General features: G+C 48.7%; 1 protein-coding gene across 11 annotated transcripts in view; it reads left to right on the top strand.

The window, feature by feature from the left end:
- MAB21L3 (mab-21 like 3) overlaps window positions 1-25,393 on the top strand; it is a 79,691-nt gene extending 54,298 nt beyond the window's left edge. For 7 of the 11 annotated variants that reach the window (XM_060624973.3, XM_078451529.2, XM_060624969.3 and 4 more), the window contains 6 exons: window positions 257-1,583; window positions 3,835-3,975; window positions 6,774-7,065; window positions 10,283-10,461; window positions 10,971-11,165; window positions 16,102-20,044. In XM_060624973.3, the coding sequence (XP_060480956.1) occupies window positions 1,497-1,583; window positions 3,835-3,975; window positions 6,774-7,065; window positions 10,283-10,461; window positions 10,971-11,165; window positions 16,102-16,335 (1,128 nt within the window). In that variant the 5' untranslated portion in view covers window positions 257-1,496 and the 3' untranslated portion in view covers window positions 16,336-20,044. Of the gene's footprint in view, window positions 1-256; window positions 1,584-3,834; window positions 3,976-5,659; window positions 5,845-6,773; window positions 7,066-10,282; window positions 10,462-10,970; window positions 11,166-16,101; window positions 20,047-24,672 lie in introns of those variants that run through there. The other 4 variants (XM_060624975.3, XM_078451530.2, XM_060624966.3 and 1 more) reach the window with 4 other exon arrangements.
- The last annotated feature ends 167 nt before the right edge of the window (window positions 25,394-25,560 follow it).

Below are 25,560 nucleotides of genomic sequence, written 5' to 3'. Positions count from 1 at the left end.
TGTGGCTGAGCCTTAGTCCTCAACAGAGTCTAAGGAATTATCTATTTGAGAATACTATTTCCCAACCGCTCTGACTGCAGTGTTCTATTTAGTTAGCCCTTGTATTACTTTCTCCCACTATTCCTGATCAGACTTCTGATCCCTGAACTTGTCCAATGTTCCCTAATCTACAAAATGGTTTTGTCCATTCTCTTCCCCTGGCTGGAAAACGTGGCCCACTATGGAAACCCTCCCTTGTTCCTTTATTCTTCTCCAGATCTTGCCCAGCAAGTCCTAACCTTAGCACCTCTGTTGTTACCCTTGGAGGGCCGAGGTGTGGAGAACATCTTACAACGAAGCCCACTGGTATCCCACAGCCTCGGGAACCCCCCACAGCTGAGTCTTGGGACCTCCTGGAAATCTTCACATACATGCCTGAACAGCCTGCATTTCTTAGAGATGTGATCTCCAAAGTCTGTCACCCCGAAGTCCCCTACATTCCCTTCTCCACCTTACAGCACATTGCCTTGTCTCCTATGCTGTAAAGAAAATAGTCATCAGACAGGAAATGTCTCCCATTCCTTCACTGCCTACCCTTTTATCTGTGTTTGCACCTGTCTTTCTTTCCTTCTGATGCACCAAGGTGAAGTGCTCACCAGGTTTCTGGATTTGCAAGCCCCTCTGGCTGGAAAATTCTTACTCCACGGTTTCACTCTCTGTTGCCTCTTCCTTCCGGCTCCTTCCTCTCTGCATTTAGACATGTTCAAACCTGTGTGTCATTTTGAAAAAACCTGTTGGTGTCCCTGTTTTGTTTTACCCCTCCCCTGGCCAGACTTCCTGGAAGAATTGCTTACCTTGTTACTTGCTTGCCTCGCACTTAGTCTTAACCTACTTCAGTCTGGCTTAATGCCCACCCCTTCCCCGAACACATTGATCCTGTTCTAGTTGCCAAACATGGTGAACATTTTTCAGGCCCTATCTTGCTCGGCCCCTTACTGTTGACTTTGTTCTTGAAATTCTTCTTCCTTTATTCTCAAGACCTCTTGCTGCTTATTCTCCCATTTCGCCATCCTCCTCCAAGGCAATCCCTTCTCCAAAAATACAGGAGCCATTGTAGTTCTTCCCTTGTGCTCCTCATACTAGATATCTGCCATTTTCTCTTTCTAGAACAACCTTCACACCCTTCTCTTTCTAGCTAACTCCTACTCATCTTTCAAGATACAACACCACTACACTATGCCTCCAGAAAGGGCCCCCAGCCTCCAATACTAGATGAAATTTCCCTTTTCTGTGTACCCATAGTATCCTGTGCAAACCTCTACCCAGCACTAGATTGCTGTGACTTTAATTTCCAGTTTATTTGTCTTGCTTTGTCTGTAAACCTCTTGACACGTACGCACAGTGTTCAACAAAATGGGTTGAATGGAGTTGAATCACAACACAAAGAATTTCTACACTGCTGAGGACCCTTCATCATGGGCTGCTAAACACGTTCTCCTTTATGTTTGGCATGGCAAATGATCTATCCCCTCTGTGACCACCTTTCCTCTTCCACCTGGACACTCTGGAAGATGCAGAATCTTGATAGTTTGCAGATGTTCAAGGTAGGTGCCCCGGGTCCCTTCTCCCATGATGAATGTAGTGGGATAGAAATACGGAGAGCAGTATTGTGGCCACTGGTGGCAAGAAGAAGATCGAGCCTGTATAGACACGATCATCATATCTAAGGTCAGACAAGACACATGGATTTTGAAAAGACTATTTCATGTGTATCATGTATTTTCAGTGACATTGTACACTCCTGTAGATCAGGGTCCTCGTCTTATGTTTCTTGTGACTCCTAGACATCTGGAGAGTATTAGTTTTTCAAAGACAGTCCCCTGTGTGGGGACAAGTACCTTTAAAACAGGTCTCAGTCTTCAGACTAGAAGGCCTCTGCTCCATTGTACCCAGGGGCACACTACACTTCCCAATCATGGCACCCACATTTCTATTCAGTACTGACACCTGTCTTCCCCACCACTGTCAGCCATGACTGTGTCTGTGCTGTCTTGCTGTGCCTCAGCATGTAACAGAGTGCCTGGAACACAGAGGTGCTAAATAAATGTTTATTAATGAACTAACTTTACATAGGATATACTTTATAATGTGTATGTGACATACAACATGTATGCGTGTGAATATTTGTGTCCAATGTCCGTATATGGTTGTTGGGTTTGTGGGTGGGAGGTATGAGGTCTTAGGGGACTGGGCTAGTTGGTGACTTAGTTTAGAAAAGCAGCTAGATGGGGTGCCTGGGTGGCTCAGTTGGTTAAGCGTCCGACTTCGGCTCAGGTCATGATCTCATGGTCCGTGAGTTCAAGCCCCGCCTCGGGCTCTGTGCTGACAGCTCAGAGCCTGGAGCCTGCTTCCGATTCTGTGTCTCCCTCTCTCTCTGCCCCTCCCCTGTTCATGCTCTGTCTCTCTCTGTCTCAAAAATAAATAAACGTTAAAAAAAAAAAGAAATATAAAAAAAAGAAAAGAAAAGCAGCTAGAAATCTCTTTGCCTTGAACTTGTTTTCTTGACCAGTTTATGGGTGTCTTAAACTACTCGAGAATACATAGAAACAGCCATTGTACAAAACTGGGTGAGGATATAGAGATTCAAGGTGGACCTTGTGTTTAGATATACCAAATATTGCTTCCAGTCAGTTCCTGGCGAGGCTCAGTAGCCCCTCCAAGGGGACACTCGTCAAGGCACCATGAGCAATGGAACAGAGCCCCTCCATTTCAGAAAACACTTATAGACTCTTCCCATTTCTTCTTTACTTGGATCTTTCTAACTCTCCTGGATTTTGCTAAAAGTTCCTTTGTGTTCCCCACAAACACCAATTTCCCTAAACTTTAAGTATCTGTGAAGGTATATATCTTTGGTGTTCGACTTTCTGAGGGTAGTTCTGGTTCTGGGGAACTCACAGTGTGGAGTCTGAAGGAAAGCAAACACGCACCTTGTGAATCTAGTAGCAAAGGAGGGGTGAGTACCGGGGTGGAGAGAGCCATCCTTTGTGGACAACGTAAGTGGGAAACCATCTGCAGCATGATTACAAGCGTTGAAGTGCTTAATCTCCACCAACCCGGATAGCAGCCTTTCTACCCTATTTTATCGTCTCACCGCTGCACACAAAGCCCTATGGGATGCCCTGGTCCCGCCATCTTTTCCAAATTCATCCCCTGTCACCCTCCTTTCCCTTTCCCAGGCTCCAACCACAGGGTCCTCCTTGCCAGTCCTTGAGCCTTGTCAAGCATGCTCCCGCTTTAGGGGCCTTGGGGTTGGTTTCCCCAGTCGTTGATAAGGTTCACTCAGATGTCACCTCCTTAGCGAAGCCTTCCCTGGCCACCTGATCTAAAATAGCAGCCCCTTTACTCTCTAGTCCCTTATCCTATTTTATTTGTCTACATGCACTTTATCATACCTGATATTAGATTATACATACACATACCTGTGTGTACATATATACGTGTATATATGTGTGTATGTGTATACGTGTGTATGTGTACACATATATACATATGTCCTGTATATACGAGGACAAGTCTATCTTGTCCGCTATTTTCTTGTTCACTTAGGTGGGCACTCACCGCTCAGCAAGTGCTGGATAAATATTGAACGAATGCTTCCATTTTAGAGGAGAACATTGAGCCACGAGCAGGTGCCATCACACCCAAGTTCATCTCCCCTGGAGCTCTTGGGTGGGCAGGGTTGTTCGAGTGTACTCCTGTGGTCACCCAGCACTGGGCCCACGTTGTCACTTCCCCGTGCCGGTGCCTGGAGCCTGCACCGGGGATGACCGCCTGTGCCGATCCCTTGTCACGCAGGTGGACTTGAGGCGCCAGCAGATCTCGCAGATTGTGGAGGAGGTACAGAGGGTCGTCCACCATCTGACCACAGAGATCAGCCTCCAAGACCTCCGATTTCAGGCCGTCCCTTACTCTGACACATACAATGGGAACATTAAGGTAAGCAGGGCTCACTTGTACTGCAAGCACCTCCCAGAGAGCCAGGGAACGTGGGTGGGCCCGTCTGGGCATTCGACGGACGTCACACTGCTGAGAATACCGATAAGCCTTCATGTACCACAGGTGCTCTTAGCATTTATCATTTACACGCTCGCTCCATCGGTGCTGTCTCATGTGAACCCCCACGTTCCTCCTCTACAGATGATAAAAATGAAGCCTTCGAGAAGTCAAGTGACTTGATCATGTCCTATTAGGCACTAAAGTTGGAACTGAGCCCGGGGCTTTTGATTCCAAAGCACATTTTGCTATAACAACTGAAGTTTAGTTAAACTTCACATTCATTTATGAAGCACCTAGTTAATAAATTGAGGGCTGGGGCGAGGGAACTCAGGGCACTGGTGGGAAAACAGTTGAAAGTGAGGGTCTATGGGTTGCAGGTGGGGGAAGGAAGAAGAGGAAGAGGTGGCCCTTAGAAACGGCAGCAGCAGCCCCGCTGTGCCCACTGCGGACAGGGCTCTAAGTGGCCAGGGCCCTGCGTGACAGCCAGCCTTCCTGCGACACTGCCGTTTGGGCCAAGCCATTGTCACAGAAATAGCCTCACTCATGCCTCCTTGTGGAAAAGACATGGCTCACTGCCTTTCAGTGATGAGAGAAGTGAGGCTCTGATTCTCATTCTCCTTTATCTCAATTTTTCTTATGGCACATAAGAACCCCTTTCACTTGCATTAAAGATATACATATTCATGCCCTGTCTCTCACACAAGACTACAAGCTCCTTGTTTGTAAAGTTCATGTTAATTGATCGCTCCATTCCTTGCACCAGCATAGTGTATGGCCCATGGCAGACACCCAGCTTCAGTGAATAAATGGATAAGCAGAAGAAATAGCACCCGAACAGAAGACCCTTACTGGTCCAGGACGTTTCAAGGTTGTCGGCCACAAGGACCACCCACAAGATTCTGGAACCTGTGCATTTGGGGTCAGAGTGCCGAGCTTGGGAAATTCACCCCGGGATAAACATTGCAAAACTAGATTGGATCCTGACATATCACAACATCGTTTGCCCACATCTATCACTCTTCCAACCTGCATTAGACAAATACAGACCAGTGATGTGGAGTAGAAACACAACGCCATTTTTCCTAGAATTCTATCTGAGGAAATTTCCTTCTGTGGTCTCACTTAGAATCCAAAGCTTAAAATGCATCTTGCATTTAGGTACATGATGTCCTGCATATTAAATTTTGAAAATAGTTACAGTGGGGCATATAAAAACTGCTTTTATTTTATCTTGGACCACATTCGGCGAGTAATTAAGCACCATTGATGTGACTAGTAACATGATAGTTGTACTCTTGAATTCACATGCAAGCGAACTCAAATAATGTATTGATTGTGAGTGCCATAGTTTAGATTTGTTCCCTTTTTTTTTTTAATGTTTATTTATTTTTGAGGGAGGGAGAGAAACAGAGCGCAGATGGGGGAGAGGCAGAGAGAGAGGGAGACACAGAATCTGAAGTAGGCTCCAGGCTCTGAGCTGTCAGCACAGAGCCCGATGCGGGGCTCAAACTCACAAACTGTGAGATCATGACCGGAGCCAGAGTCCGGCGCTTAAATGACTAAGCCACCCAGGTGCCCCGCTTTGTTCCCTTTTTTAATCCTACTGCCTTTCTGTGGCCTTCAGAAGTCATGTGGATCCATCATCTAAAGGACCACACTGTTGATGTCTGAGAATGAAGCGGAGTTTGCCGCTCACCCCTGAACTGCCCAGTGGCAGGACCCTGAGCAAAGGTTAACGAAATACTGCTGTCAGAACTTTCCATGAAAGGGAGGTGGCTCTTCCAGTGTGCAGCTGACTGGTGGGGGAAGGTACGGCATGGAGTAGACTGCCACGTGATGTGGCCCACAGTGTCAAGCTCCCTTTGGGCGTAGTGTGCTGCTGGCCAGTGTGTTCTCTCCTTTGGACTTCGCACCTGATCACTTTCACCCTGACCTCTGCCTAACCAGTACCTGTAGAAGTGGAGTAGGTAGATTCTGATTGTCTTATCCCATGAAGCTTAGAATCATCTCAGTGGCTCACGTGGTCTCAGCAACTGCCTCTCGTTTCATCCGTGATGTTGTAAGGACCGATCATTAAAACGGGCTGTGGGTCATCGGTACGGGCAAAAAGAAAGGGGGACATTTTTGCTGAATGCTTTCACCCCCTCCCGTGCCCTCCTCTGCCAGACCCTTCGCCCGTTCCAGGCCACTCCCCCCTGACTGAGAGCCAGCCCATCAGAGGGCTCAAGTTCACCTTCTGGCTCTACCACTGAATGGCTGTGTGTCCCTCGGGAGATCTCAGAGCCCCTCTGAGCCTTAGATTCCTCCTCTGGGAAGTGTTAACAAAGCCTGCCGCCTCATTGTGTAACTGGGAATATCACATAGTCTGATGCGTGAGAATTGTGGTGTTTATTACGTGCAGAACACAGCGTGTACTATTTGTATTCCCTGCTTTCTCTTCTCCCCCGGACTTTAGGTGCCCTCTGGGGTTGCAAGTCAGGCTCACTCTTTTCCTTGAAGTTTCCTGACACCCAGGACTAGCGAGTCCACTTGCCCTCCCGAGGCATCACGGTGGTTAGTGGCACAACAAGGACGGACGCCTCCTGGGATGAATAGGTGCAGCTCTCTGTCCGTCTCGGCACGTTGCTGAGGGTCGAGTAGTTCACCGAGCTGCCCGGTTCGACAGGACGGCTCCCTGAGGATTTCTGCGACCTCCTGAGTCTGTGAACTCACACTTCTCTCTCCCTTCTCCAACCCAGGTTTTGGCCCCCAGCCAGTTCCTCGTCACGGTCCCGGTGAAGGGCCTGGTGGGGTACAGGGAGGCCAGGGAGCAGCGCTGGCGATACTACACCCTGCGGGGCACCAGGCTCCCCTGTCCCTTGCAGGACCCAGAGGGCCTGCGGCAGTGGCTGGAGGCGGAGCAGTTCATGAAGAGCCAGTGGCAGTGGCATGAGGCAGACGTGAACATTGAGGGAGATATTGTGCCCGCCAAGGTGCTCCAGGTATTCCGGAAGCTGGTAGAAAACGCAATTGGAACCTGTCATCTCTCAGGTGAGCAGATCGAGAAAAGTACAAGAGCAGTTTCTGGCATTTCCCATTTGCCTCTAGAAATCCTCTGCGTTGGTGGGTGTTAACCTGAAGCCCATGCCCCTAAAGTGAGACCATAATCGTGTGCTCCTAACATCTGTTTGATCCTCACAGTAGAAATTGGCTCTTTTTTCCGCTGTGACGCACCAAAGAATGGAATCCATACAACATCTGCTTAGATTTAAGTGGTTTCCTGCCCTGGCATAGCTACGATGGGCTTTGAGTTATGCACCCTTTCCTGGATGTTAATTTAAAAACGTGGGTACTATTTTTATGTTTATTTTTGAGAGAGAGGAGAGTGACAGAGCGTGAGCAGGGGAGGGGCAGAGAGAGAGGGACACAGAATCCAAAGGAGGCTCCAGGCTCTGAGCTGTCAGCACAGAGCCCGACACGGGGCTCGAACTCACAGACTGTGAGATCGTGACCTGAGCCGAAGTCAGACGCTTAACCGACTGAGCCACCCAGATGCTCCATAAACATGGATACACTTTTTAAAAAGCAAATTCCTCACAAACCACAGACCTTTGTTATTAGCACATTTCTACAACACCCTCCAACTGACATGTTTTGTACCTCGGTGTTTTGAGATGCTACATTTGGAAACCACTGACTTGTGCCAAAACACAAAATTGAGAAGCCATAAAGGACTGATTAAATCTGACAATCCCCAAATCTTAAACTGTGTACCACCCTGTGGTATATGTGAACACACATGCACACACTGGGAAAAAATGGCTAACTCCCTTAATTATAAAAGAATATTTATAAACCAAGAAGAAAAAAATATGAGTAGACCAGTAGAAATAGTGACCAAAAAACAATGACCCCGAGAAAAAGAATATAAACAAGTACTAGTATAAAAGAGGGAAAACATGTTCCATCGAACATATATTTCGAGCAGTGCGCATTAAAACACCTCATAGGTTGACGGAGATGTGTGATTGTGCTCGGTGTAGGGGTGAGTGTGGTGCAACCGGCCTTTGCACGCATTGCTCCTAGAAGTGTAAGTTGTTGCCTCCCTTGTAAAGGGCGATTATAGTCTGTTTTCATTTTTATAATGTGCTTAACTTGACAACCCAACAATTCCAGTTCTAGAAATACATTCCTACACATAAAAGAGAAACAGGTAGGGACGCCTGGGTGGCTCAGTCGGTTAAGCGTCCGACTTTGGCTCAGGTCATGATCTCACAGTCTGTGAGTTCGAGCCCCGCGTCAGGCTCTGTGCTGACAGCTCAGAGCCTGGAGCCTGCTTCAGACTCTGTGTACCCACCCCCGCCCCCTCCCCCGCTCACACTGTGTCTCTGTCTCTCTCTCAAAAATAAATAAACATTAAAACAATTTTTTTTGAAAGAGAAATATGTACAAGGGTATTCACTGCCATGGGCTTTGTAATAGTAAGTAACTAGAAATAATGTCAATTACAAGGGGAAGTTGACTAAATAAATTATGCTACCTCTGCCTCTTGGGCCACTGCGCAGCCTTTAAGAAGAGTGGGGTACATTCGTGTATGTGTGCACAGAGCTGTGAAAAATCCTTGTGCTGGATAATGAAGGGAGAAACCACAGTGCCGAACAATGTGCACTCCCACGTGTGGAGAAAGAGATGGATCTGAATGTGCGTTTGCTTGTCTACACAGAACCATTCTGGAAGGTTCCCTAATGGAATTGGCACACGTTTAATGGATTTTCACCACGTGTAGGATGCTTTCATGGAAAATGCGATGCGCCTAGCAGACTTGTAGAGTAAGAGTGAATTTTCTACCTGTTTGACAGATGAGAACACTGAGGTTGAGAGAGATGAGGTCACACGGCAAGGAAGCAGAGCCAGGCAGGAGCAGGGTGTGGGCGAGGCAGGCTGGCCCAGCATGCACTAACCTCTTACCTCTGCAACACTGGTAACAGTGCAAGGGCAAGTGAGAGATTCAAACCGGGGCAGGCTGATGAGATGCTTTCAGGAAATGATGCCAAGGTGCCAGACGTCGCTGTGTTCCTGTCTGGACAGCTCTGATGATATGCAGACAATAAGCTCTTTATCACACCCCAGCCAAGGAGAGGGACGTTATCCTTTTGAACAGCCTGACACAATTAGTGAGGGAGTTCCATTTTCCTCTCTGAGCGAAGAAGAGAACAATAATAGATCCCGATTCAAGACCGCTCATCCTTATCTGTAATGAGGGCAGACAGACAAACAAAACCACTGCGTATCTTTTGAAAGAAGGGAGAACGGATTAGCAGTGAGTCCTCCTATAGGAGCTGGAAGAGGCTACCAGATGCCTTTTTTTTCTCTCCCTCTGTCTGCCTGGTTGGAAGAGGCAGTGGGGGCCTGTTTCCACTCCTTCGACCATTTAAGCCAATGGCTATGAACACTTTGAAGTATTTTATAACTACAAGGGCTCAGGATGACAAATACATCTGAGGCTAGACTGGCTTAATGATGGGGGTACAAAGCCATGCCGTCTGAGAGACTGGGAGTCAGGTGAGAGGTGGGTTCAGCCGAACCCCACCAGAGGCAGGTCAAGGAGTAAGGGGACTGGAGGCTGTCCTCAGCAAGGTCAGGACATCTGGATGAAACGGAGGGGGCATGGAAGAATGGTTGGATTTCATTTTTACCAGCAAATACTACGTCTTTTCTTTGTCTTCTGTGTCTCTTTTCTTTAGTTGAGCCTTCTGAAAAGAATTTATTAATTTTTTATTTTATTTTTGAGAGAGAGAGAGAGAGAGAGAGAGTGCAAGCAGGGGAGAGGCAGAGAGAGAGAGGGAGACACAGAATCCGAAGCAGGTTCCAGGCTCTGATCTGTCACCACAGAGCCCGATGTGGGGCTCGAACTCACAGACTGTGAGATCATGACCTGAGCTGAAGTCGGATGTTCAACCGACTGAGCCACCCAGGCGCCTCAAGAATCTATTAATTTAAAAGAAAAGGTACCACAAAAACCTTGGGGGTGGGGGAGGAAGGACAAAGAAACACTCACTAACAATGAGATTTTCTAGCAACGTTTCTATCAATATTTACTCAGCTAATTGTCTAGTGTTGACATAAACACCCCACCCTTGGAAGGCTCCTGACGCTTGAAAGTTGCCCCACCAGTTGCGATCAGGTGGTCAGACCCGCCGCCCCCAAATTCCTTCTTGGAATGAGCCAGGCTTTCTCTTCTCATCGCCTCCTTGTCATTTCCCACCAGGTAAGGTCAGCATGCTGACGCAGCTCTCAGCAGTTTGGGTTGCCGTGGAAACCTCCACATGTCAGGTGGAGCTAGAGCTGGTCCCCACGGTGGAGATCCCTACCGTCTGGCCGGAGAAAGCTCGCTGGCCTCCCTGTCTGAAGCGCTGGCCTTCCCGACAACGAGTGGAGTGTATCAAGGTATCGGGGAGCCGGGGCCCCACTCGCCAGAGCTGGGGGCTCACAGCTTAGCCGCCCACAGCATCACTGACTGTGAACCAGCTCTGGAAGGAAACAGGAGGTGTCACGAGATCAGCGGTGCTCCAGGTGTGGGTCGCAGAATCTGAGAGCCTGCTAGGAATGCAGACTCCCGGGCCCACCCCGGACCTACCGACTGAGGCCTGCTGGGCGGGGCCCTGCAACCTGTGGTGTAAGAAGCTCCGCAGGTGATTCTGGTTCGGGCTTAACGTGGACAACCAGTTGAAAGTGGGCACAGCCTCTGCCATTCACTGCGCTCCGGGAAGGGGGCTTGTCCCGAGGCTTCTTCCGCGTCCCCCACGTAGGAGGTAGAGCCTGCCTGCTGGCAGGTTCCCCCCCACCCCGCCCCACCCGCCCCACCCGCCCCAGAGTAGCGGATGGCTTCAGAGAGGGCTTTCTGCTGCGGCGAGCACCGTCCTTCTCATTTTCCTGATGGTTTTCTCTCTCCCCAGTCGTTTGGGTTTGCCTTGTTGGCCTGTTCAAATTATCACTGGCAGCAGAGTTTCCTGCAGGCTGAGCAGGTGCTGCTAGACCAGCTGGATGAGGACGGGGGCTGCCGCAGGAAGTGCTTCCAGGCCCTGAGGCAGATGAAGGAGGACGTCTGGTGTCCGGGAAAGAGGCCTGTCGTCACGTCCCACCATCTGCAGGTGAGTGGGCACGCACGAATTTGGGCGGGTCCTCTCTGTATGCCCTGCAGGGCCCGGCCGGAGCCACTCACGACAGGTGTGTGTGTGTGTGTGTGTGTGTGTACGCGACGAATTCAGGAGAAGACCCTAGTGTCCATAGTTGCCATCCCAAAGTTACTGCTCACTACCGAGATGTGTAAACCCGGGCTGTATGTGTGCCCGCCGCAGCCCTGCCCAGGCTCAATGGCCTCCGCCTCCTCTCTGCCCTCCCCTTCTTGCCCTCTTTCCTTTTCTTGCTTTTTGCCCTTTCGAGATTTTCTTCTCTCTCCATCTCTCCCCTCGACTTACTTCACGCAACAAACCAGCGCGATGCGCCAGAAACTTGGCTGGGGTTCAGCATTGATTTACTCAAAGCCTCCGCCTTTGAGAAACCCACGGTCTGATGAAGTCTTGCAAATTGCTTGAACCTCAGATGGATTCGAGGTTTCCCTGGTGTGAGGACTCCCTCAGTCCCCACAGGTGCGGCCACCGGTGCTCCGATGCCCGCCGCGCAGAGGGGGAACCGGGAAATGGTGAGGTTGCCACGTGAGCATTGCCACAGACCTGAACTGCCAGGTTCCAAATCAGCCTGCAGGGGTTTCCCTAAACCCTACGGCACCTGCCTCCCCTCGCCCCCAAACCCAACATTCATGAATGCCCTTCCTCGCTCACCCAGCAAATGTTTATTGAGGTTACTATGGGCCACACCTGCCCCAGCACCTGCTGTGTGCTCCACAAGCACAAGATGAGCAAACACAGAAGTGGTTCCTGCTCCCATGGAGCTTATGGTTTAGCGGGGCAGACAGACATTTGTCAGATGGTCCTCCAGGTGCATGTGGCCTCACACAGCACGGGGAGCATCAGAGAGGACGGGAGCATCATTCCGTGAGGGATCAGAGCAGCAGAGCCTGACCTGGGCTGCGAGATGGGGGCCGGTGGGGGCGGGGTCCCCCCCTGGGGAGGTGACTTTCACACTCTCAGCTCCTCTTTTGCAAATTTCCAACCGTACACCGTGAACTGGACGTTCATGGAACAGGCTGTGTGGCACACTGAGGTTGGGAGAAGGCAGACTTAGAGACAGCACAGCCCGAGCCTAGCTAGCGTCTGTCCGGGAGCTTTGTCCGTTCTCCCTGCCCTTCGACAAGGTGAGCACAGGTCCTGTGTGTGTGTGTCTTCCTTGCACGCTCCTGCTGTGCCCCTTGGCATTCAGTGGACCTCCATCTTCTGCCCCTGTGTTGGGGTCAGAGCTTCTGACCCCAGCTCCAATGTAAGCTATTTAAGGACAACTACTAACGAGCCCTTAGAATCTCTCCCAATGTGGTGTACCTAGTAGCTGCTCAGTAAATACTTGTTGGGCGAATGAATGAATGCCTTCACATTCTATTGAGCTTCCCCCCCCCACACACGAAATCAGTAGTCTTTGCTTTGCTTTCATATCTTCCCTAATAACCTGTCCCTCTTGACTTGCCCAAGACTCTGTTAATATCTCATTTGCACACAGCTGTGCCTCTCTCTGGAATCTCAACATTCTCAACACCGAGCACATTCCCCTAAAAACACTCACCTGTTCTCCTGGATCGAGGACTTGTGCTTCCTGAAGGTAGTCTAGTTCATTCTGCTGGTTTAGCTTCTTTCCTCCTGGCCTTTCTACAGGCCACACTAGCAAGAGCCAGAGCTGAGCCGAAAACTCCATTCTATCTCCTATTGAAGCTCCTAATCTTAACCACTGACTTCATTGCCTCACAATTAAGATGGATGGAAACACATTAAGTGACATGAATATTTTAGACGAGATTGAATAGGGCCACCACGGGCCTCCCGGCCCTTGACTGCGGTCAAAACTGCATTACGTGCGAAGATTTACTTTTATTCCAGTGGCTTCTCAATCACTAGAGGATTTTAGGGCAACTCCTTAAAGGTGCTCTGTTTCAGTTCTCCCGAGCTCACCTCCAAGGCACAGGACTGTGCCCTCTCAAGAACGGGCATTGTAAAGGGAGGTTATTTGTTGAGAAGGGCAGGAAGGACAAAAACAGTCCTAACTGCCTGTTCTTCTAGTCTCCCACTGTGGCCCAAGGGCAGGATACCCTCACATTTAGACATTGGGATGGGCGTGGCTGGTGACAGTGTGGTGTTAGACACCATCCAGATGATGGCTTGAGTGGGCGGGATCCTTGCCAAGCCTTCAGCCTGGGGAAAACAGAAGAGACTGGTTGCAAAACAGCATCAGGAAGGTCGTGCCACTTATTGTCACCCCACCTTCAGCCTAACACTGTCTGATGAGTGTCTCACCTCCTCCCCAAAGTGGCTCTTTCCCGAGCAACTCCATGTGAACAAGAGCTTATCCTTCTGTGGCTTATTTGTTCCTAAAACCCACTCAAAGGCACAGGGGCTTGATTATAAGAGGCTTACCTGTTTTGGTTTGTTTAGGGAGATAAATGCTTAACTACAAGAGGCACGAAAACACTTTTTTGTATCTAGGTTATCTTTTTTTTTTTTATGTTTCTTTATTTTTGAGAGAGAGACAGAGTGCAAGCTGGGGAGGGGCAGAGAGAGAGCGAGAGAAGGAGACACAGAATCCAAAGCAGGCTCCAGGCTCCAGGCTCCGAGCTGTCAGCACAGAGCCCGATGTGGGGCTCAAACTCCTGAACCGCGAGATGATGCCCTGAGCCAAAGTCGGATGCTTAATCAGCTGAGCCACCAGGTGCCCCAAACTATTCTGTATCTAGGTTATCTTGACTAGCATGATATCCTCTCCGACTCGTTTACTTTGCACGATGTGCTCTAAATCAAAACACACTCAGTGTCTTGCTGTGAACCCAAAACGGCTCTTTTCTTTCTTAATCAAGGCTGTATTTTAAAAATGCTCAACATCTAAATCATAACATTGCTTATTTCACTCAGTCAATAAGCGTTTATTGACTGCCTTCCATGGGCCAGCTCCTCTGCTGGGTGCTAGTGATGTAACAGAAATTAAAATAGGTATCGCTGTCTTCTTTGATGGAGTTTACAGTCTAGCAGGGAATCACATTAATGAATACAGAGACGGCTACTCCTGTGATCACTGGTGCTTATGGGAAGTGCGGGACGAAGAGAGTGTTTAATGGTATTGTAGGGAAATTTGATATGACAGATGAGTTTCCCGGACATACTAGGGAAGGCAGTGTGCTCCACACAGAAGTCAGATATAAAAGAAGTCACCCTGTGGTAGAAGAGGGGGGCCAGTGGGGCTGGAAGGAGAGAACAAGGGAGGACGAGGGTAAGATGAGGCTGGGAAGGAAGGTAGGGAGCAAACCTCACAAACCAAACCATGTTAAGGATTGTGGTTTTTCATTGCCCAATGGTGGGAAGTCTTTGAAGTGTTTCTTTTTTGTTGTTGTTTATTTATTGCGAGGGGGAGAGGGAGAGAGAGTGCATGTGCATGCAAGCAGGGGAGAGGCAGAGAGAATGCCAAGCAGGCCTCACACTGTCCATGCAGAGCCTGATGTGGGGCTCGAACTCCTGAACCATGAGGTCATGACCTGAGCCTGAATCGAGAGTTACACACTTAACCAACGGAGCCACCCAGGCGGCCCTAAAGTATTTCAGACACGGAGAAACATAGATTTATACTCAAAAAGATCACGTTGGCCACAGCATGGTGGTGACAGACTGGGGACAAGAATAGGGGCAGAGGCCCAGGTGAGATGGGAGAGGAAGAAAACAGTGGAGATGAACATACATGGTTAGATGAGAGAAACACTTTGGAGGCACTGGCAGAACTTGATGAGGGTGGTGAGGGAGGGGTGACTCCCGGGTTGAGTCTTGCCTGACTGGCTGGATAAGGAAGTCTGGAAACACACCAGGTTTGTGGGGAGAAGGGTCGTGAGTCCGGCTGGGACATGTTGGTGGCGATAACTTTCAGATTCCCAAGAGATACCAGGAGAGGAGGTCAGAGAAGTCTGGCCTGGGAAGAGAAATTGTGAGTGACCTCTATTTGTTCGGTGGGGGTTCTAGCTGCTGAGGAAGGAAGGAAAAGAGACCAAGAGAAAAAGAGGGTATGGAACGGAGCCTCCAAAACTCCATCACTGGGAAGTAGAGAAAGCAGATAGTGTGCCAAGGGGTAGCCGTGGTGCCTGGAGAAACGCAGAGAGCCCAGAAGCTTGGAAACCCAGTGAGAGAGAACCCCATTGAGAAGCCCCAATGAGAGAACCCCATTCTGCTGGGCAAGGCCTGTTGGACTTGGACTTAGCAACATGGAGACCACGGGCCCTGAGGACCGATGGCGGAAAAATCCATATTGCAGTGGATCGAGATGGCAGTCAGCGGAGAGGAAATGACGACAGATAATTGAGAGGATTCTTTTGAGAAGCCTTCACTTGCCAAGATGTGAGAGGTTAGGAGGCAGACGTGGCCCTGGGGCAAGGAGTGGGGGAGGAGACTTTAGAATAATTTCAAGAGCCAGCAGAGGAAGGACAAGGGCAGGAAAGAGGGAAGTCCGTCGCAGCCAGCTCCCAGAAGGAGAGATCCCAAGCCCTGTTTGGGGGTTCCCCTGGCCAGGCGGGGTGGTCAAAGCAGAGAGCGAGAGAGGAAGATGCGCATATAGGCGGACTGTTTTGCTGCCATGAGGGTTTCCATCTTCCTTGTAAAGTAGTAGGCAAAGGCATCCGCCAGGAGTGGGGAAATTGCAGATCTAAGGAGAGTGGTGGTAACTGGGAATACCAGTGGTGAGAGAAACAATGATCAAAGAGGCTCAGGGGACCTGCAGGGCGAGGCCGAGAACCCACCCAAGGGTGGGGATAGTGAAATCATGGCGGAGCCAACTTGTCCTGGGTGACTCCCTTCTCCCTCCTTCCACGGCCGCGTGAGCCCGGTACCATTTCCGAAGACTTTCTCCTCCATTGCCCGGAACGATGTCTGACACCACCTCTTCCTTCCGTAGACGGTGCTCTTTTGGACTTGTGAGAAATACCCCCACCCGAAGGACTGGCAGGTGTTCAGCAAAGCGTTCCTGCGCCTGGTGAGGAAGCTGCACAAGTGTGTGAGCCAGCACTTTCTGAAGCACTATTTCGTGCGCAAGAGCAACCTGCTCCAGCATGCCAGCTCGGGCGAACTGGACACCGTGGCCCAGAAACTGGCTCTCTTCCTGAAGAACCCCCAGATCGGCCTGCCCTGATGCTGCCCCTGCCTGGGAGGCTCTTGGACACTTTATCCTGGCTCGACCTCGTTCCCTGGAGGATCCTGCTCAGGAGAGAAGCAACGTGTGGCACAGGAGATGACATTGACCCACTAGCACTTAAGGGGGGAACACTGTACCCCAAGATGTCCAATCTCAGCTTCCCTAGACCCTAGAGCCAAGCAAGCATTTCAGCCCTCACGAGCTACCTCTCTTGGGGACAAGCTGTCATCAGGCTTCCCCAAGCCATCGATTCCGAGCTGCTGACAGCACTGGATGTGTTCTCCTTGCTCGGGCTCTGAGTGTCGGCCGGGGAGGATAGAGACAAGAACCCCTGGGGGGGCCAGGCATCGGCCTGCGGCCCAGGACTGGTGCTCCAGCCCACTGACTGTGGGCTCATTACCTTTCCACTCGCAAATGCAGCTGTGAATGTACCTTTCTGAGCCTGCGGGGCTATGCTGGTGCCCTTACTAGAGGAGGGCACTGGGTCAACACAAAGTGTTAGTCATTGGTTGGTAGCCGGCGTTTGCCTGCTGTATCGGCACCAACACCGCTGACGGGGTGATTGTGTCTGATCGGTGGGCACACCTGCCCTGGCCTTCCTGCCCTCAGTTCTCCTGAACCGTACTTTGGGTCGTGTGGTTCTAGCTGCTTCCCTGGTGTTCTCTAAGAGGGGAGAGGGTGGTTTTGATGGCCAGTGTCGGCCAGAGGTGAAAGTTCAGCCCTGCTTGCCAGCCTGCTCCGGCCATTCCCCTTTTCTTGTGCCCGATGTTTTATATTCTTGGAATGGGCCCAGGATGATGACCTCCAAGAAATGGCTTGATGTCACCCACCTCTCAATACCTGCCTTTGCTCACCTCATTCGCTCACTCATTCATGGGTAGATACATGCTCCTTAGGCACTGGGAGTAGAGCGAGGAGCCAAATGGACAAAGGATGTACCTGTTGGGGGACGGCACCTAATGTCAAAGACAGGAAGTGCACAACAGATAAATAAACACGATTATTACAAATGGTAGCAAGTGCCCTGAAGGAAACAAACAGAATATTGAAATAGAGCCACAGAGAGCTCCTCGAAGGATGAAAATGCAAACAGCTGAAGGGGAAGGGAAGCGGGGGGCAGGGCAGGCTTGGAGGGGCTGGAATGGGTCAGATCACTGAACCTTGTAAAGCTGGCAAGGAATCTGTATTTTATTCTAAAATCAAAGGCATGACAGTTGGCCTTTCCCAGAGCAGTAGGGTATGGTGATATGATTTGCATTTTGTTTGTTTATTTATTTATGACCTGCATTTTAAATGACCAGTCCAGTGACTGTATAAAGGGGGCGTAGGGTCCCACACAAGAGTTGAGGCATTGAAGGCCAGTAAGCCCACCCATATTGAATTTCACTGAGGTCCACGGGGCCACACATCCCATGTGGCACAAAGAATGGTTGGGGAGGTCAATGCTTTCTTCTGGTACTTGTTTATGCTTTTCAACTCAAGGGAATCCTTTATTACTCAGAACATTTCGCCCACTGAAATTTCTAAAAGCATGAACAACTGAGTTTTTTTAAAAAAAGTCACATTGGAAAGTGAAATATTTTTACAAAAATACTCTAACCAAATGGTGGGTTCCCTGGGCTATCACATAGGAAATCATGATTTTAAACTGTTGGGGGAAAAAAAAATCCTTTCAAAGATATGATGAGTTGATAATTTTTGAAAATGTGAAATAATGAGCAAGCCAATGTTTTGTTAAGTCATCAAAACTTGCATTCAAAGTCCCATACTCTTGGGCCTTGGGACACATCATTTCTGAGAAGGTGGCAGATAATAACTTTTTTTTTTTAATGATGAAAACAACTGAAGCAAGTTTTAAGCGAGCTCTATAATGCCAAGAAGTGGAAGTTGGCTGGACCACTGATTGGAAATGTGCACGTGGAGAGGAGTGGGACTGACATACTCCACAGTCTGATCCAGTAGGCTCTTCCCACCTCCCGGCATCTGTCTGTGGTCTTCGTAGGAAGCAGGGCGATCTGCGGACTCCCGACTGTTCCTCTGCTGGGCAGCAGAGGACAGTAGAGGACCGCATTTGGGAAGAGCCTCTTTCCCGCACATACCCCTCAGAGCCCAGTAGGTGGCACCCTCCTCAGACTGGGACTTAAATCTGGCTTCTGGGAGAAGGGTGGCCAGCCATCACAGTCTTTCTGCTTAAGTCTCAGGCTTTCAAAGGGAGCCTGGGAGAGAGTCGTCCCTCCTTTCTGTTTGTAGGCACAGAGCGCCTAGCTCTGAGAAGTCTGATATTACTGATATTCTGATATGCTGATATATATATACTGATAAGTCTGATATTATTCTGGTCAAGTTTTTGTTTGTTTGTTTGTTTTTATTCTCCAAAAGATTTTTCCTTTCATGTCCACTCTGGCCACAGGACTGTTTTATACTGCAGTGGTTGGTATTCAGCCATTTAAGTGACCTGCTTGCCCTTGCATCTCGCTGTCACACAACTGCCCTTAATAAGTTGTTCACCCCTCTCTGTATCTCCATGTTTTTATGGGCGTGGTTATGGGCTGGATTGCGTCCCCCCCCACATGCATAAAATTCACGTACAGAAGCTCTCACCCCCAGTGCCTCAGAATGTGTCTGTATTTGGAGGTGGGGCCTTTAAAGAGGTGGTCAAGGGGCGCCTGGGTGGCTCAGTCGGTTGAACGTCCGATTTCGGCTCAGGTCACCATCTCACGGTTCACAAGTTCTACCCCCGCATCAGACTTGGTGCTGACAGTGTGAAGACTGTTCTCTCTCTCTCTGCCCCTCCCCTGCTCACACTCTGTCTCTGTCTCTCTCTCTCTCAAAAATAAATAAACATTAAAATTTTTAAAAGAGGTGATCAAGTTAAAATGAGGCCATTTGGGTGGGCCCTGGGCCATTAGGACTGATGTTCCTGTAAGAAGAGGAAGAGGCACTTGGGCAGGGGCACAGGGAGGAAAGGCCACCCGCGAGCCAAGGAGCGGAGCCTCTGGAGAAGACAATGTCGCCAGCACCTTGATCTTGGGTTTCCATTCTCCAGAACCGTGAGAAAATCATTTCCTGTTGTTTCAGCGATGCAGCCTGTGGTATTTTGGTACAGCCACCCTGGGAAGGCAGTACAAGCACGATGACAGAGTATGTGCCTCACTGCCTTGATGAGGGGAATAAACAGAATAAAGGACGTCAAAAGCTCATTTAGTAATCTGGTGCGCCGTAGCTGTCGAATAAGCGGTTGGAGTCTTGGACAGCTACTCCCCAGGGCCGTGCCTCCACCGCTGCCTTTCTTGATAGCTCCCCCCGCCCCATAGAGACATTCTTCATCAAGAAATGACAAACCATCACGGGGACAACGTGCGTGGCATCCCACCACGAGTTCCATAGACCCATCTTTTCCTTCCTCCCTCTTGCTGAGTAGAGGAAGTGTCTGAGGATTTCTCCACGTGCGGTGGAGCGATGCCAACCTGCCTTCTCGGGGACAGCTTTCCATTTATTGTGCGTAGCGTGCCCTTCTTCCTCTTACACCTGTCATTCCCCCTCTTAGCCTCTCTTCATTGCCCAGCTTCCTCTTCACACCTTCCTTCCTTCCTTCCTTCCTTCCTTCCTTCCTTCCTCCCTTCCTTCCTCCCTCCCTCCCTCTCTTCCTCCCTCCCTTCCTTCCTTCCTTCCTCTCTTCCTTCCTTCCTTCCTTCCTTCCTCTCTTCCTTCTTCTCTTTCTTTCTTTCTTCTTTCTTTGAAAGATATCACACAGGTGGGAGTTGAAAGTATCTAAAGAATAATAATAAAACAGATGCCAATATACTACCTAGGTGAAGAATAGCACTTGGCCGGTACTTTAGAATCCTAGGTGCCCGTTCTGTTCCCTAGCCCCCTCTCTCCCTGATTTTATGTGAGCCATTCAGCTGCTTTTCTTTACAGTTTGACTACCTGTCATATTTCATTGAACCTAAGCCCCTAACAGTTGTGAAGTGAATCATGATTTCACGTCCAAGAAAGAAAAGGTGCTTTCATGATTGCAAATAATTGCAAATCACCACTGACTATCAGATGCGTCCTCATTTCTTTTAAAAAAAAATGTTTATTTTGAGAGGGAGAAAGAGAGAGAATCCCAAGCAGGCTCTGTGCTGTCAGCACAGAGCCAGCTGCGGGGCTCAAACCCAGGAACCACGAGATCATGACCTGAGCCGAAATTAAGAGTCAACACTTGACAGCCTGAGCCCCCCAGGTGCCCCGTGCATCCCCATTGTTTTAGAGAGATTAAAATGTGAAAAAGTTGATTTTAGAGCACACAAAATACGACTTGTGTGCACCTGCATGTCTCTTAGTTTTGCCTGTTTTCGAGTTTTATGTCAATGGAATCATCCCATGTGAAGTCTTCTGGGATTGGCTTTTGTCCACAGCGTGCTTCTGAGGCTCTTCCATGTGGGCGTGGGCGGCAGAGGTGTGTTCCTTCCCACTGTCATGGAATATTCCACAGCGAACCCCTGCCACTGTACGTATCTACATTACTGTAGGTGCGCACCGGGTTGTTTCTAGCTTTAGTGATTGGAACTGCTTTTATACACATTCTTGTATGTGTCTTCTAATGCACTCAGGCCTTTTTAAAAAAATTTTTATTTTTATTTTTGAGAGAGAGAGACAGAACATGAGCAGGGGAGGGGCAGAGAGAGAGGGAGACACAGAATCCGAAGCAGGCTCCAGGCTCCGAGCTGTCAGCACAGAGCACGACGCAGGGCTCGAACTCACCAACTGTGAGATCATGACCTGAGCTGAAGTCGGACGCTTAACCAACCGAGCCACCCAGGCGTCCCTGAATGCACTCAGGTCTCTTAAGGGTATATACATAAGAGTGAATTCTCAGGTTCAAAGGATACACACACACACACACACACACACACACACACACACATGCTTAAATTTGTGAGGTAATGTCAACATATTTTCTGAAGTGATAGCACCAATCTAAATTCTCCATGTTCATGTCAGTGAACTTTCAGCGACTTTCTCCATTAGAATGGAACGCATTTTGTGTCTTGTGTAAGAAATCCTTCCTGTTTTTTAACGTCATGGAGATATGCTCCTGTGATGTCCTCTAAAATTTTACCGCTGTGCCTTTTTTCACAAGAGTTAGAAAACACTCTCTCTCTTTTTCCAGTCAATTCTCATGAAACTGGGATGATCTCTTTGCTTGGAACTTTAGTAAAACTCACGTAAAAAGCCAACTGGGCCTTGTGTTTTCTTTGTCAGAAGATTTGAAGCTATTAATTTTTCTTTTAGGGGTAAATGATATTCAGATTTTCTACTTCTTCCTGAGCTTTCTGTTAATTTACAGTTTACTAAGAATTCTCCCATTTCATCCAAGTGTTCAGATTTACTGGCAAAATAATTGTTCATAATACTTAATTATCTATTTAAACTCTGATATATTTGTATTCTTTCTTGATGAGACTTATCGAGTAATTGTGTGTTTTGTTCATCTTTGTATGTTTTTCGTTAATTTCTGCTCATAGCTTTCTTGCCCTCTACTTCCTTCAGGCTTACTCTAATGTTATTATTTTTTTTAACTTCTTAAATGCTTAGCTCAGAACTCCTCAGCGTGTCTTCTTTTCTAAGCATATACATTTCCTTTTAATACCCTTTTAGTAGAATTCCACAGGTGTTAATAAATTGTATTTTCATCTTCTTTTAGTTCTGTTTTCTGATTGCTACTGCGATTTCCTCGCTGACCCGTGAGGTACTTAGATGTTTTAAAAAGTATTATTTTCAAACATATTGGGTTTCCTAGTTATGTTTTCATTACTGATTTATAAATAGATTGCACCGGAGTCCAAGAGACGGGTCTGAAGGCCTCAATCCGTGGATACTCATGGAGGCCAGCTTTTTCGCTCTGAGCGTCTCCAGTGGTCAGTGCATACAAGGGGTTGTGCGAGTTCGGATGCAAGGTGTAAGGCATGTCAGTTAGATGGTGTGCTGCTTAAAGTTTGTATCCATTTCAGATTTCTTTTTGGCTGCATTTTCCAACATTTCCTGAGAGAGTTGTTTTAAAATCTCCCATTACGAGCGTGGATTTTTCGATTTCTCCTTAAAGCATCGACAACTGGTTCTCGATATGCTTTCAGACCATATTATTAGGGTCATACAGGGTTAGAGTTTATGTCTTCCCAGTCAACTGAAGATGTTATCATTATAAGGTGACTTTTTTTTTTTGAACTGTCGTAAACATTTGCGTAAACATTGCTTTTGTCTGATGTTAATGTTGGAACACCACCTTAGCTGCCCTCGCATATCATTTTCCGCCAGTTAGCTTTCCACCCATTTGTATCTTTACATTGTTGATAACTCTGTCTCTTGTAAATGGCTGAGTTTCTAAAAACAAATGGAGGCCTTTTGACTCGACTAATACATTTAGATTGATTGCTAGGCTTGTGCTTTCCATGTGACCCATTTTCCAAACCTTTTTCTGTCTTTTGCCCCAGCATCTTGCCTTTTTAAAAATTAAGGGCTTTTTTTTCTCTTTTTTTTCTATTTCTTTCCCCCTCCTTACTAGTTTGTAAGGTTCATGTACTATCTCTCTGTCTTTTTAATGGTTACCAAGGCTATTTGTCTATATAGACTAATTCTATGGGCTCAGGTGAAAGTTAGCCACTACCTTTATTCTCTCACTGAGGACTCCAGGGTCTTGGCTCCTATCACCCCCCTTCCCACATTATCTGCTACCGTGACCCTGGATTTGGATTCTAGCCTGTTTGTCCCCCCTCCCCCCCCACACACAGAGTGTCTTTTATTCCATTGTGTCCCCAGTGTGTGGCACACAACAGACAACAATAACCTTTCAGGACACAAGTGAATGAACCCTCCAGCAACATTGGTACAGGCTTCTCATTTAGGCCCGATGATTTTGGTTTAGGCATTTGGTGGAACAAATATGCCTGATTGCCTTACAGCTTCAAATATCTTGACATGGTGTCTGATGCCCTAGGGATTTCTGGTCTCTGTGCACCACTCACCAAGTGCCCTCCAGTTTTCAAGTCACGTCACTCCTCCACTCACAGTCCTCCAGTCACGTCCCATCCCACTCATCCTAAAATCCAGAGGCCCAAACCATCTGCAACCCCCGAGCTCCCTGAACCTACCTCCTACCCCTTTCCTTTCTCACTCCCACCTCCAGTCACACCTTGCTCTTCTAGAATATTCCAAGCATGACTCCGCCTCAGGACTTTTGCTTGTTGTGTCTTCTGAAGACCTTCCCTAACCTTTCTTGTTGTTTTGTTTTGTTGTTTTGTTTTAAGAGAAAGTACGCACACATGTGCGGGTGCAAATGCAAGCTGGGGAGAAGAGAGGCAGAGGGAGAGAGAATCCCAAGCAGGCTGCAGGTTCAGTGCAGAGCCCCATGCAGGGCTCAATACCATGACTCTGGGATCATGACCTGAGCTGAAATCTAGAGTTAGACATGCAATCAACTGAGCCACCCAGGCACCCCCTTCCCTAACCCTTCTTATACAAACTAGTTATCACTGGTCCCTACTCCCTCCTCACCCCTGTCTTGATATGTTCAACTTCCTGTTCTGCTTTAAGTCTCTCCATGGCACTAAACACCACCTGGACGTTCTTTCCTTCCTTTTTTCTATCGGTCTGTCTATATATTCTTTCTATCTATCTATCTATCTATCTATCTATCTATCATCTATCATCCATCATCTCCCACCAGAGTGGAATCTCTGTGAGAAAGAGATTTCATCCCTATTTTCAAGGTTGTGTCTACAACCCTGGGCACATGGTAAATGCCCAATAAGTAACGTATTGTGTAGAAGTATTTGCAGAACTCCTTCAGAAACTACCTCTTCAAGTCTCAAGCTTCCTGGACTTCTACAGGAATTTTTTTTTCCTCTCTCCTTCAAAGTGGCAGAATCATAGAGTTTTCTCACTTGAAGAGATGGTAGAATGGGGCAACTGAGGGTTCGGACAGGTTGACCTGTTGGGCTCAGCTCACAAACTTTGAGGCGGTTTGCAATTGAAAATCTAAAATCTTTTCCTCAGAAGCCCATGAAGCTTCTAAAGTACAAGCCTAAGTGATGTAGGATTTGCAACCCGAATCAGACTCTGGCCACACATTTTTGGTGATTCTCCCTCATCCGTGGCCTGTGCTCTCTCACCCCCCCTCGCCCCCCACACTGGTCCCTCTGCTATGGTTGTCAGGACATCAACATGGGCAGGGCCCTTGTCAGATACGGGGACCTGCTTTTGTGGTCTCTCTTTCTTTCTCTCCTTCTCCCCCTCTCTCTCCCTCTCTTCTTGTTGCTTCTTTTCTCTGAATTCAGAATATATTTGCAGGTTTAAAAGACATGGGAATGTGGAAGAATTAAAGAAGGTATAGCCCTAATCATCATGGAGGAGAGCCTGGTGACCAGCTGGTGGTCTATACTACCCTTTGTTGTATAGGTGAGAAGGAGAGGCTAGAAGAGAGGACAGAAAATGATTTGCTCAGATTTACAGCGCCCCCAACTGAACCCTTGATTTCCCTTCTCCAGCCTGCCCCCACTCAGTAAATAGAGTCCTTGTCCAACCATTTGCTTCAGCCACAAACCAACGTGTTGTCCTGGAGCCTCTCCATCACCCCGCACCTTCAGCCCACCACATGCGTCCCCACGCCTCTACACGGACTCCCTCACTGGTTTCCTTGCACCTACTTTTGCCACCCGCCCCGCTGCAGGCCACCAAAGTCTTCCCCGCCCAAGAGCCAGCCGTCTCTTTGACATGCAAGTCATAGCACGTCTCCCTGCTCCAACCCTTCCAGGAGCTTCCGGTCCCTCTCAGAAAAACTCAAAACTCCCATTGCAGCCCACACGGCCCACACGGCCTGCCCCCCACCCTTCTCTCCGGCCTCACCCGCCACCTCGCGCCTCCACCCCATTCCGGCCACAGGACGCCACCGTCCTTGCCTTGTTTCAAACACAAGCTCGCTCCTGTCCCATGCCTTGTACCAGCTCACCCCTCTGTTCAGAAATCCCTTGGCCCACAGTTGACAGAGCTGCCTCGGCCCCGACCAGTCTAACAGATCGCACCCCTTCGCTCTGCGCCCCCAGCCCGCTTTCCTCTCCGCGTGGCAGGTTGCCTGTTCTCACTGGAATGTACACTTCCCGTGGGTGGAGAGTTGTTTTGTTCACTGCTGCAGCTTCTGCACCTAGAACGGTGCCTGGTGCATAGCACGTGCTCGGCAAA

This window comes from Panthera onca, chromosome C1 (assembly GCF_046562875.1).
Source record: "Panthera onca isolate mPanOnc1 chromosome C1, mPanOnc1 haplotype 2, whole genome shotgun sequence".
NCBI lineage: Eukaryota > Metazoa > Chordata > Mammalia > Carnivora > Felidae > Panthera > Panthera onca.
Note: the sequence above shows the minus strand (reverse complement) of the source record. Positions and strands in the feature narration are given on the sequence as shown.